General features: G+C 47.8%; 1 protein-coding gene and 1 non-coding gene across 6 annotated transcripts in view; one reads left to right on the top strand and one right to left on the bottom strand.

Moving 5' to 3' along the window:
* The window catches only part of LOC119431089 (Down syndrome cell adhesion molecule homolog), an 81,547-nt gene that overhangs the window by 7,270 nt on the left and 60,275 nt on the right, over nt 1-14,002 (top strand). The window contains exon 1 of one of the 5 annotated variants that reach the window (XM_049657028.1): nt 3,564-3,800. The exons of 2 other annotated variants lie outside the window; for them this stretch is intronic. In XM_049657028.1, coding sequence (XP_049512985.1) covers nt 3,572-3,800 — 229 coding nt within the window. In that variant the 5' untranslated portion in view covers nt 3,564-3,571. Of the gene's footprint in view, nt 1-3,563; nt 3,801-9,083; nt 9,373-12,845; nt 13,147-14,002 lie in introns of those variants that run through there. 2 more of the 5 variants (XM_037698557.2, XM_049657029.1) reach the window with 2 other exon arrangements.
* On the bottom strand, nt 4,584-4,655 carry Trnat-cgu (transfer RNA threonine (anticodon CGU)). The gene has a single exon. It is a non-coding gene; the product is annotated as a tRNA-Thr (tRNA).

The following is a 14,002-nucleotide window of genomic DNA, read 5'->3' as shown; positions in this document are numbered from 1 at the left end:
GCGCGTTACATGGCTGGCCCTCACTTCGCGCCGCATACGTACGTAGATGCGTGCGTGCGTGTCGGTGCGTGTATGTTTGAGCTAAATGACTGCTTGATTGTTTGCACCGGACCAAAGAAGTAACAGGTGTCACATTCTAGGATATTGGACAGTTCACGAGATCTACATTTGCTTGCGAAAATATAGAACAATATAGAGGTTATTGTCTTTAGAAATAGCGATCAAAGATGTCATTGACGTCTTTAAACAATGCCTAATGAGACCTCAATTACTGTCGGCGTGTCAATTGTACTGTCAACGAGTAACTTCGCGAGTCACACACAAAAAAAAAAAGAGAGAGAGAGAGAGCGATCGGCTATCCGATGGTGGCCCTTGCCCTAAAGCTAGCGTGACTGCGAAAGTTGACTAGTGCTGCTGCATGTGCTTTGAGAGCTCATGGCTGTAATTGAAACAGGAGTGTTGCCTGGTCACAGGCCTGACATACCCCGTTTTCTGGGTCCACACTGAGTGGCGCTACTCAGAGGGGACCCAGAAAACAGGGTAAAAAGGCCAACGGCCACATACTCGATGAACATGCACTCGTGTATTTTCAGCGAAACAAGCAGATACATCGAATCATGCCCAGATTAAAAAGAAAGAAGCGCAAAAAGTTATCTCCTAAAGACATTGCATGGAGGTCAGCCTCCATGAAGCGGTTCGCCCTACATTCAAAAACGAGCGACACTGATGCGGTCTCTGGAAATGCCCGAAAGGTGCCGCTAGTTGTCCATCTACGACGACTGCTGCTCTGCATACACCACTCTGCGGGGCTTCATGTGCAACCGCGCTCGCCCGTTCATTTACGGCTTCACGAGGAGCACATCGCACGCGTTCCTATAGAAGTATCTCTATACTCGTGTCCTCTGCTTGAATTCCAGCGTAAGTTACGTTCTTCATGATGAGGAGGTCGGCCCTTTTCGTGTCAGCTGTTTTAGTTCTCAACACTGCGGGTAATGCACAAGGTGAGCTTTCCATCTTTGCTTGCTTACAACGCGACCTCAGGGCAACGTTTTCGCATTAGATTTTGCTGTACATTAGCGATGATATTAACGATGATTTAGTGCCACTTATTCGTCTCCCTTCGATACACCCAAGCATAATTAACTTAAACGCGCTCTAAACTTAATAAAGTGCGGGCAGCATAACTGCCCTGTACCGTTACTTGTTCTGTGGGATTAACAGAACTGGCGAAGCTTAGCACCCCGACGTAATCGTTTAAGCAATGGTATAATGGAATTATGAAGGGCATAATATCTAGTATTTCACATTGTTGCGCAGAACTTCGATATGTCTCTACCTCTCAGCGAATATCCCAGAAAGAAAGAAAAAGAAATGTATACTATGAGCATACAAAAAAAATGTATTGTGCAATAGATCGCCCTGTAAGCTGCTAAGAATCAATGTCCAAAGAGCAGCCTATCAGATATATGTGCGAGGCCCGTGAGCGACCGTTAAGTCTTTTCGCCAGCACATTTCGGCTGGAAAGAGTCTCCTTGCTGAACGTTTCAGCGCCTCCGAAGCTGCAAAGTTCCGGATTTCCGGCTGAAGTTTCACTGGGAGACGACACGGTTGCAACGTGTCTCGTCAAGAAAGGCTCGTCGGGACCGTTCAAGATGGCGTGGCACAAGGACGGTGACGCAGTGCGCGTCGCCGACCGAATCACCGTGGTCACTAAAGCCAGCAGCGTGGTTCTCAGCATCGAAGGTGTTCAAGTCGCAGACATCGGCAACTACACGTGCTCGGCGGCGAACGAAGTCGGTGTCGACGCCTTAACCATGTCACTGGTCGTCACAGGTGAAGCACTGCCTCTTACGCTCTCAAGCAAATCCACAACGTGATATCGCGCCGTTCACTATCGTTCGTTCTATGCTTGCAATGTGGTCCAAGTCGTCATCGTGCCGTACTTTAGCAAATGAATGAAGTCTGTGTCGACGCTTTGACGGTTTTGCCGCTTTCCACGCTGAAAGAGTTTATATCTGATGTTCTCGAGGAACTTCAAAGGTATACTGCCGCGGTATACGCGTCGTTTACGATTGTTGCTTGAATATACTTGAAATGTGGCCTACGTCTTTATCGTATACCATACTGCGCCAAAATAGGATGCCACCGACCTCCATTTATCAATGTTCTGGTCGCAATGGCGTCACTTCACACCGGCTCTCGATTGCAATCACATTCACGCCCACTCGCACTCTACATCAGCCTGGCCTGCGCGATTAAGTTCAAGCCTGTCGCCAACTCTGCCAACTCTGCCAACTGAAGCCGGTTCTGCAGTGCAGATAAACTGACCACCTGAAGGCCACTTATTGCGCTAGTGTGAAGACTACCTATTACTAACATACTGGGTGTTTGGCGATCGCCCGACTCGACAGAGATATTACCTTAGGAATGCAGTACATCTGCTGTTATACGAATCCACAAGTTCACTCGCGAGTGTACTCGTTCAAGCTCGTTCCAGAGGCGTGAATTTCAGTGATTGCCAGTACGTTTCAAGAGCGGCTTTAACAGCGTGTGGTCTCGTACTGTTGTACAGCGCACACTGCACTTATTGCATGATGCCTTCTTTAGAAATCGACTAGCACTGCCGATCGTCTCTGATGTGGCAAACAAATTACGCGCCATCTCATTGGTTTTCCAAGTAGTACTCGAAGCGATGACCAGATGGCGCCACGTGTCCCACAAGACAAGCACGGTTTTGTTGTTGAGGTTTTTGTATTTATACGACGGCGAAGCTTCGTGGCCACTTCAGTTGCTGCTCGGCGACTATAGCCGTCGTAGCCTTCATCTTCGAGTGGCGCTCAGACGCTGAATCCTCCTCGGTAAATAGCTGATTCAGCAACAACACAAGACAATGACCGGCTTCCTTGCCTCTTTTCTGGTGCTGATGTGTTCCTCTAACGTCTTTACCATCAACGCTGTCGGTAAGTCCCGAACACACGTCTTTCTTTACACACTCGGCTCCCGTATAGCGCATTGTCTGCGAATGCTATGTCTAGCTAAGCTTCAGTTGAACGAGTTTTTTACACAGATCATGGAGGTGCTATGATTAGTTCATTAACCGAAGCGCACATACAAAAAAAAAAAATTACTATAGGCTGGAGACTTCCAAAAGGTTCGCTAACCTGATTCTTTCTTTCAATGATGTTCGATTAAGTTTTATTTCAGTGCAGTCTGCCCAATGCCAAGACGGCTAAGTTCACGCAATAGCTCCCATTTCAATGCAATTCAACTGTAATTGAAAGATGCAATTCAACCTGTAACCATAATGGAAGCAAGTAGACCGGAAGTTGTCTACTCTCCGGACCTATATAGCATAATCCGTCCCGCTCACTCCTTGAGATATTCACCCAGTTCAACTTGCCACCAAAACTATCTGCACAACATATCAACTTATTATGTAGCATATAACGAACTCTTAGGTAAACATGATTTGAGTGGTAGCAGTGCATCAATCGCTTTCCGCCCGTCCTGACAGCTCCGACCGTTGGCAAAGTTCGGCTTTCCGCTGGACGTATCGCTGGGCGACGAAGTGATGGAGAACTGTGTAGTAAAGAAAGGCAGCTCCGGCCCGTACAGCATCACACTTCTGAAAGACGGAGAAGAGATCCGCATCGACGACCGCGTGACGGTGTCGAGCCATTCCAAGAGCAGCGCTACGCTACGAATCGCCAGCCTCCGACCCGAAGACGTCGGCAACTACACGTGCACAGCGAGCAACTTGTACGGCAGCGATAGCGTCACGGCAGCCTTGCTGGTTCACGGTAACCGCATTCTCCCTTTTCCAAGCATGTGCCTTTCTCCAAACGTTGTTCCCGTTGTGTTAATTCTTTCGGTGAAAAAAAAAAAAAAAAATAGACGCTTCGACCGAGTTTTCAGTCGCTTAAGACGTGCATGTCATGTGTGCAGCAATATTACCGACATTCGCGCCGTATGCCGTCGCCTGATGATTTCCGCACATTTTGTTCTTTTGTTTGCAAAAGAATTCAGTGGCGATTTAGCGGTAACCGAGGGATAAATGCGTTGGCATTACGCCGCACCTCTTTCGAGATCCCGCATCTATGACTGAAACCGCGTTCACTACTTTGCAAAGTGATGTACCGAAGCTGACTCGACACACGCCCTGCCTGTTTGAGAAGCGAAGAGCATCTGACGGTGGGGCGGTCCACACCTCTGTCAGTCCTTTCCACACTTCATACACATACACTTTTTTCCCCCATTTCGACACTCATAGCGCGAACACATTCAAAGTAATTTTACCGATCTTCCAGTACGTTTTCCTCGCTTTGTAATATATATATATATATATATATATATATATATATATATATATATATATATATATATATGTGTGTGTGTGTGTGTGTGTGTGTGTGTGTGTGTGAACGAGAAGAAGGGGAACCGAGGGGCCCGATTTTTATTAATCATAGCATAAGAAGCCAACAAACATTGACACCAAGGACAACATAGGGCCAATTACTTGTACTTACTAACTGAATTAAAGAAATGACAAATTAATGGAAATGAAAACGGATGAAAAAACAACTGTCCGCAGGTGGGGAACGAACCCACGTCTTCGCATTACGCGTGCGATGCTCTCACCATTGAGCTACCGCGGAGCCGCATGTGCTCCGACTTTTATATATATATATATATATATATATATATATATATATATATATATATAAAAGAAAAAAAACTAGCAAATAAGCAATCTTATAAAATACCTGCCAACCAAGTTTGCTAGCGAACCACGGGGCAGCGCTGTTGGAACAGAAATAAAACGCTTCACTTGTTAAACTCATTTCACTTTTAAATTATGGTCCACGATTCATCAACGCGCCTACGTAATACTCTTAGCGACCTCGGCGGGAAACTTCAGTCAGTGGAACTAGCCTGCCTTGAAGAAAATTCTCGAACTTTCAGCACAGCGGTCAAAGTCGTCCAACGACAGCTATACTTATATACCTTGCACATTTTGCTGAAAGGCGTATGGAACAAGGCTTCCTACAGTTTTATTGGACAAAGCGGCGTAAGATTATTATAATCATAATTACTATCATCGTAATCGTCGACGGGGCATCACTAAAGAGGGTTCCGGACTATTTTCTGCACACCTGGGGGTCGTATGTTCAAACGATACACTTCATCTTGAGTTATTTTACGCCCTTCGTCAGTCGGTCGAACACCGTCGAGTCACCGTCATCGATCACTCACCGCGACGCGTAATAGCAATGGGAAATTAAATGTTAATTAAATGTGTTACAAATAGAGCGTAGTTACAAAATACGGGTACGGGTTTTTTTTAATGTGCGCTGAAATGTAAGCAGAACGGTGTCTTTACAGACAGCCGCCATCGGAAAGTTGGGAATTGATCCCGCGACCTCGTGGTCAGTAGCGGATGCCAATAGCCGCTCAGCCGTTGCTGCGAGTTTGACGTGATGTAGCAGGGAACATGTGCTGCAATATTTCGCATTGGTCAGCTTTGTTTTCTCTCTTTCTTGTTCTACAATGAATAAGGGTTTTCGAAACTCCCGCTTTAGGTACACGTTGCATTCATCGCCGTGAGATAAGAAAGTGGTCTCGGGTGCTCGGCAGCCTACGGAGGTAGCCACCAGGTGTCGCTAGTTGTCCACATAGCTTGCGATTGCCATCTCTTCCGTTCGCGGTGTTGAGTTGCCAGCGCCAGTGTATCGGTGACACACAGTCGTGTTCACACCGATTGTTTACTTCTGTAGTGTTAACAGTTCATCTGCTTACGATCAACAGTTCCTGAATGATGAATGCTTTTCTCGCGTGCCTGTTGTGCTACGCGGTACTCTTCTGCAGAGAAGTACGGTCGCAAGGTGAGCCCCTTGGATCACTCCAGTACCAGAGTTATTGAGCCGCAGTAAGATTTATAATTTTCTGAAACTTCGAAGAGTTCACTGCAGTATTGAGATTCATAGCCAGGACTGCCACGGTGTACTTATATATGTGTGTTTCAGTACGTGTAACTTGGGCTGCACTAATGAGAGGGAAACCAACATTTTCACGTCGTTTATGATCCATTACATAGAATCCGCATCGTCGACTTGTAAGTGCCTGTTAAAAGACATCACGCGACGAAATCATAACCTACGGTCAAACATTGTTAAGCAAGATAATGGTCGAAAAGTCGAAACATATTTGGTGTAGAATACTAATCACAAATCCCACGCAAGGTACTCCTTGATCAAATGATATGCCAGGAGGACGTCGTCGGCTCGTTTTAATTCTGCCCTCGCGGTTCTCAATCTAAGTTGCAATAGCGGTCACACCACAGCGCAAATATATGTTCACGGTTGTTAATACTAGTGATGGTTACGGTGGTAACTGCTTACGTGTTAAATATGACGCTCGCTAACGTTCCAGGCCCTCCGAAGCTGCATAGCTCTGGGTTTTCCAGCGAGCTCTCCCTCGGCGAAGATGCCGCCGCCACGTGCGCCGTGAAGAAAGGGGCTTCAGGGCCCTTCCTGCTAAGCTGGCATAAGGGCAGCCGCGAAATCAAGAACACGGATCGCGTCACAGTGTCCACAAAGGCTACCAGCGTCATGCTCATTATCGATTCCATTCAAGTGGGAGACGTTGGAAACTACACATGCGTGGCGAAGAACGCCTTCGGCAGCGACACCCTCGTACTGCCTCTCCTGGTTTCAGGTGAAGTATACGGGGCTGGATGCTGAACATTATTTTAGACAAAAATTTAGCACGGATAAGTTTTGTTATGATATTTAGGCCCGTAGCTCAATTGCAAGGCTACAGCGTGAACAAGGAAGTCCCTCAACTTTGCAGGTTTCTCGCTCACCGTTGTTTTTATACGGCCTTTCTAAGTTCGCTTTCACCGTACCAGCGATATAATGGTTTCAGACCATGCTTATGCAACCTTTTGTACACGTTCGAGCATCTGTCAACACTGCAACGTATACTTTGACCGTGGTATTTGGTGCGCCAGGGAAGAAACAGTCTAACCACATGCACCGCACGACCCAGTTAGGCGGCACTCGCCAACTTTTCATTTCAGCGTACACAATTAACTCGCCCTGGCATTCAATCACACTTGGCGGTCACCGCTCGTGCGCTCGATTACGTTAGCTCATCGACAGCCACGGCTATGGATTGAGTGAGCGCCCACGTGTCACTGCCGTCTAATGACTGCATCGTGGTACGTCGATTCTCGTACGCACTGACCGTCTGAATGACACAGACTGCGTCAGAAGACCAGCTACGAACTCGCGCCACTGCCATTCGAAATCGCTTGGTTAGTGCTCGATTTGCCCGCCAGGTGACACTAGGTGTCCACACCCGCGGCGACCCCGGCCCTAGCGCCGACTGTCGGTTTCACGTCACCAAAACGTATCCTCCGACAGGGAGAGTACGGCTCTTGCAAGCACTTGCGCTCTCAGTTACCGTGAACGTCATCTGCGCGTCTCTTGGAGCAAAGTTGACTGCTCGGGACTGCGCAAACAGCCATGCTGAGAAGCGCGGATTTCTTTCTCCTATGTCTTGCCCTACATTCGGCTGTGAAATCGGCAACAACTGATGGTAAGCGTCTTGCTCTATTCACGAAGGTGTAAACGACGACAGCTCTTGCAAGATGAGCCGACCATCAGTTCCCATCGATTCTTTCAGAACCTCCCAAAGTCGGCGAGTTCTCGTTCCCGTCGAAACTCGCGATCGGTGACGAAGTGATCGCCCTTTGCGTGGTGAAGAAAGGCAGCGTTGGGCCTTACCGCATTACGTGGCGCAAGGACGGGGCCGTACTGAAGCCCTCCGAGCGGCTGTCCATGTCTGCGCTGTTCAAAAGTAGCGCGGCCCTGAGCATAGCGAGCCTCCGCCCCGAGGACGTCGGCAACTACACGTGCACGGCGGCGAACGGAGTCGGCAGCGACAGCGCCTCAGCGATGCTCGTCGTTCACGGTAACGGAGCTCCCTTGTCGAAGTGGGTGAAAGCGATAATGCATTCTCAGTCTCCCCTATACAGCTCACGTCCTTGCCAGAGTGCAAGGACGTGCAACGTTAAACTGATACGCAGCACTATCAGATGGAATTGCGCGCACGTTAAGTTATGGTTCTGTGATAGCATTGCTTTACTTAGGCGGGATAATAGTTTCATAGACTCTTGCCTCCTGTTTTATAAAACAGGTATGATCATATGTTTGGTTTTGAGTGTCTGCTGAACTGAAGTCATCTTCCATATTTTTCATTACACATGATTATGCATGAACCTTTCCGTCATTTAGTGCGTCTTTCAGCATAACTAGGAGTGCGGATGAGTTTCGTGGCGACGCGATCTGCGTCTATACTTCGGTTCCATTTATTTGCGTCCAGAACGTGAAGGTCTAAATAGGCAACATTTGTCAAACGTCAAACATTTCTTTGGTGAAATTTATTTTCATGGTTTCTCAACTCATTGCGCCTCGATACCACTACAGAAACAGTTGCGACGATAAAATTTCGCTCAACTAAAACGGAAGGCATTTTTGAATGCATGCGCGATAGAGAAACGGCACGTGGCGACAGTTGCACGTGGTCTGCTCGCGTAAGTCTGAGAACATCCACTAGGTGTCGCTAGTCGTCCACTTCGTTCGCTGGTCTCGCTGTCGACGCTTTGAAATTCCTATTATTCGGTGCGCTTTTCCGTTCAGCGTCACCCGCGGGCCGCTGCAGTTGAGGTTCGTTTGCCGTCGGCGTACCAACGTCGTTACTCTGCCAGGACTTATATAGAAGGCTGAAAGCCGCGAACTGCAGCTTCGACTCAAAAGTTGAATATTGGATGAGTGCATACTGACTTGTTCACTTTCCGACCATAGCTCAAATTTCGGCTAATCTGAAAGTGAAGTAACGTAGATTCAACACCTCAGCCTTTCCAGCAAAATGAGCCTGCTCCTAGTACAAGTGATTGCTCTGCTCACCATCGGTACCACATATGCAAGCGACTCCGGTAAGCGATCTCCGTGACCCTCCTCTTAAACAGAACATTCAGACGCTGGGCGCATTGCGTAATCCGATAATTGGGCTGTTTTCAGGACCTCCCAGAGTTTTCGAGTTCAGTTTTCCGCCAGAAGTTGCGCTCGGTGACGAAATCATTGTGGGATGCGCCGTCAAGAAAGGCTACGTCGGGACCTTATCGCATCGCCTGGATGAAAGACGGCAAGGATATCGACAGCGATGGTCGCCTGTCGGTGTTCGGACAGTCCAAGACGAGCGCGGTGCTGCGGATTACGGGCGTTCAACCCGAGGACGTCGGCAACTACACCTGCGTGGCGAAGAATTCGTTCGGCACCGACAGCTTCACGGATCAGCTCGTTATTCACGGTAAACGGCCATTCGTTTGCGTCTCAAAGCTGGTCGCTACCACGATCAGATTCGCGAGGCACGATGCAGCTATTGCAGTGGAGTGGAGGAATTCTTAAAAGATATTTCTCGCCTTTCGGAGGTACTCGCATGAAGATGCTGCTGGCCATGCATTAGGCTCTAGGTGCGGTAAAGGGGGCACGGGAGGGAATGAGAAGGTCACGTGACATCATAACAGTGGTTTTTATATGCTGTAAACTGCATAGGGGTGGTGGTGTTGAAGGATGATATGGGGGGGGGGGCAAGAGCTTGAAACTGGTTAGCTGTCGGTGCTGCTCTTACGGTTCGGATGTCACAAGCGGTCACTATAGGTATAACCCATTGAATCTGCACGCATGGTTCATGGTTTTTAACCTGCTCGCAGGCGCTTGCTGGATTGTGTCGTGTGACTTATTACTATTTTGGTATGGTACATCGGACACTAGGGGATAATGTGCCCCGCGACACTTGAATACAAACCGTACTGTGTCGAACATTCCTTGGAAACAAATGCATCGTACGTTGTGTTATAAGCGGGCTTTACCTCGTTCATTAGGTATTTTATCGAAGGTCGGCAGTGCTCGACCGAGCTGTATAATGCCGTTTCCTTCGATACTATATATTATTTGATCTTGCCGTTACGTGCAGGAATTGGCCGACGTTGATGAGGACTTATAAAAGTGAAGGTTTATTTAGATTAAGTACAGGAATAGAAAAAAAAAACACACAGAATAACAGTAAAAAATATCATCGTTACGGCCGGCAACAAATCGCACGCTGCGCCCACGGCAACAAGAACGTCTCTCTCTTCCCGATGTTTATCTGGCTTATAAACTATTCAGTGCATCGGGGTTGCGTCATCTTCAGCCAATCATCGAGCCCGTACAGGTGTCGCCATGCTCGGCCAATGGGGACACTCCAAGGGCTCTATTCTCCGATGGCCGACCTCCTTCAGGCGTTGCTTCCCCGCCTGGAAGGCGCTCAGCTGCAGGGGACGGGTCGTTCTTGAACGACGTTCCATTGCTGCGAGGCAGCTTTTCCGGGAACGAGGGTCAACGACCTCGAACCGTGCCGGCTTCCAGTTGCGATTTCGGGAAGCGTCACGCAGGGGGAGACAAAACTGCACGCGCAGCACACGAGGGTTGGATAGCCAACCTGTCTGACGTGTCCAATAGCATGGTCGACGCGCACCCCTGCGCACCATGATTGCCGCGCGACAGCGACTGGTTGCATTCGAAAAACTTGACCGATGCTAGTTAATGGTCCGTATGTAACGTTATGGTTGAATTATAGGGGTTACATATTTTTGCGATGATTAGGCGGGGGTGTGAGTTCGCGTACTTGACACGTCGCACGCGCACGTCAGTGAACACTATAAATATGCTTAATAAATGAACGCACCTGAAAAAAGTCATAATAGTGTACGTGGCGCAGGTAACCCTTTAAAGGCCTTGAGCTAGCCAATCGTAGCGAAGAAAAGGAGACATGAATCATGATTACTGGTGGAAGCGTTGATGTATCGCAATCGTTCAGTAATGATTCACTAAATGTTCGGCGAATCGATTACCAAATATACGGTGGCGGCGGACCCATGATGATTACGATGGTGAATATGTAACAGCAAATGAGCCTATGGGTCGAAGTGAAGCCTCCCAGGTCACAGTATCGAGGAAAACAGTGCCCTAGCGCAGAATAAATGGACAATCTCTATGGCATGCGGACTCATGCAGTGGAATTCCTTTTGCTATGACCGCCTACACGAGCGCGCTGCCGGATTTACCAGTATCTGAAAGTAAGTTACAAAACCGTTTATTTCTCGCGTTCATTTCCCACATGAATTACACGCGAGATGGCTGCAATGGTTAACGACTGGGATTGCAGGCCCTATATTTCTACAGCTGTGTGAGCCGAATTGTTACTTAATGTAAACTGGTCTACTAGAACTTACACAGTTCAATAGTGTCACCCGTTTTTCTTACCATATTTACAGGAAACATGCAAAAAAAAAAAATCATTTGCGAGCGCTATGAATTCTGTATAAAGTTGTAGGCAAAACATGGTGGCTGTTGCGCGGAGTTATTGGACAGCATACGGAAACGTTAACGTGTGCACGAGCCAGATCAAGCTTTGTCCTAACAGGAGGTCGAATGTAGTTACACGACGTCGACGCTCATAAAACGAAGAATTCGAATCGCCGGAAGTGAGTGGTAGCGCTAGCAGATGGCGAAACCACGGCTGTTTCGCACCACCCGCGACTTTAAACGGTTTCCGAAGGCTCCACCAGGCGTCGCTAGTTGTCTGTGTGTGCTAGTGTGTGCGGCATTGCGAAGTGTTGGACGTCACAAAGCGCCCGTGCTTTCAGTTTGATCTCTGCGAAGTGGAAGCCGTACTCGCTCCAGTAGCAAGGGCTGTAGCAGTTTGTTGGAGAGATAGTTGCGGCAGATATGAGCTTACTGGTTACTTTCGCGTTAACAGTGGCTGGTGCTCTCGCCACAAATGCCAAGCACAAGGTGAGCGATTTTAGCATGTTTGACGCATATCTCGTGCATTGAGAGACCGGTCCGTTGTGCCATTAGAAGTACCGATTATCCATAAAAATTGAATCATAAGCTTTTGCGCCGTTGAATTGAAAGTCCGTGTGTTTCACAAGGTAGGCTTATTCGCGAGAAACTCTGTTGCAGTTAGTTCTCGTTAACACCTAGGACTAAGAAGGACACTTAAGAATGGATGAAAAAGTTAAGCTGTAAATATTAGAAGATTGCATTTCTGCAGCTGACAAAATGAGCCGCATTTAATTGCCATTCAGAGGAGGATCCGTAAGCCAGTATAAGTCTGCATGAACGAAAGAGAGGTATCGACGACGCCGCTCTGGCCCTTCCGCAACAACCGGTCGTGATGTCAGAGATTCTGACAGCGTCTACTCAGTTAGTCGTAGCCAACGGTCGCGTTGAATTGTATAGAAATATAAGGCTCAACTTAGCAAGTTCGTAAACTTTTTTTTTCCGTGTCAGAACTTCCCGAATACAAGAAAACATTCGAAATTCGTGACATCGCACCGATGCATAAGCGCGGAGGTTTCGACGCGAACTTCCATAACGGGAAATCCCATTTTCCCCGCCAGTCATGAATTTTTCCCCACTAACCGAATGAAAATATTCTGTAAACAGCAGGCTAGACTGATTTAGTCACAGTTCTTTATAATGCCATATTAAAGTTGAATAATAATGTAACTCTAAATCAAGGCGCACATAACAATTACGAAATTCATCGAGTCGAGGTGCAATGAATGCACTGCCCTAAATTTTGAGAACCTGGATATGTGCAGTGACTACGAAAACGGGTAAATTGCAGTCTTTCATCTAAGGGACAAAGCAAATGAAAGAACACGCGTCCTGTTTTGAATTGGGCGGCTAAAGAAAAATTCGTTCTCAAACGTTTACCGGATATAAGCGTTTTCCGCCTGCGTTCCAGTTCCGCCAAAGTTGCAAAGCACTGGATTTCCGAGCGAAATCTCCGTGGGCGACGACACTGCCGCGATGTGTCTAGTGACGAAGGGCTCGTCGGGGCCGTTCGACATCGCTTGGCACAAAGACGGTGAAGAAGTGCGCAGCACAGACCGCATCGCCGTCTCCGTCAAGGCCAGCAGTGCGGTACTGAACATTCGAGAGGTTCGAGTCGAGGACGTCGGCAACTACAGCTGCACGGCGACGAACCGCTTCGGGACAGACAGCCTCACCCTGTCGCTGCTCGTAACAGGTGAACCGCACGCCCACTGGGTTGGGATCCCACAGCGATCGCTATAGCGAATTGTGGACGCCCGATATTCGTTGTTTCGGAACACCACGGTGAAATCGTTGCTGCCGCGCTGTTTGACGTGCCGTAAATTGCGCGTCCTTCTGATATTGCAGTGTAGCGCTCAAATGTTGATATTCATCTTTAGAAGACGGGGAAAGGGGAATTGGAGAGCAAGCGACGTAGATGTGCGTCTATTTCATCTGACGGATTGATCACTGATGTTCTAGATGTTGCTGACAGTAAGATAATTTGTCAGCCACAGGTAGTTGTTAAGCCACTGGATGACGATCGATTTGATGAGTTTACGTAGAGGAGAACACTTTACGACTTTACACGAATAATAACAATGTCGGTGACGCTGTCGCTATTGTCTTCTACCATGGCGTTTTTCGGTCTTAAAGGCTGAAAGAAGAAAACATAGCGCGCTAAAGATTAATTGAGATACGAAACTTTACCTGGGCGACGCGAGCATGTTGCCGGTCTTTTTAAAACAGCTGGCTTGAAATATCCTGAGAGTTGCGAATGAGCTGATGAGACTGTTTGCTAGTATATGAGCTTATTTCATATTAAAAAAAAAAAGGCGTTCACGTTATCCCGCGAAGGTGATTAGTCAGACCGGTACAATAGCACGGCCTGTCTTCTGCGCGGGTAGGCTGTAGTATGATCACATCACACTCGTTTGATAGCCACATGTGAACGTGGCGTAGCAAAAGTGACCGTTATTCTTACATGTTCACTGGTAATCGCTTTTTCGTTACCACTCCATCGGACTAGTGCGTCAGATTTCGCCCTCGCGCCTTTGTTCGAAACCCACGAC

Source organism: Dermacentor silvarum, chromosome 10, assembly GCF_013339745.2.
Source record: "Dermacentor silvarum isolate Dsil-2018 chromosome 10, BIME_Dsil_1.4, whole genome shotgun sequence".
In the NCBI taxonomy this organism is placed as follows: domain Eukaryota; kingdom Metazoa; phylum Arthropoda; class Arachnida; order Ixodida; family Ixodidae; genus Dermacentor; species Dermacentor silvarum.
This window is presented reverse-complemented; position numbering and strand designations above follow the sequence as displayed.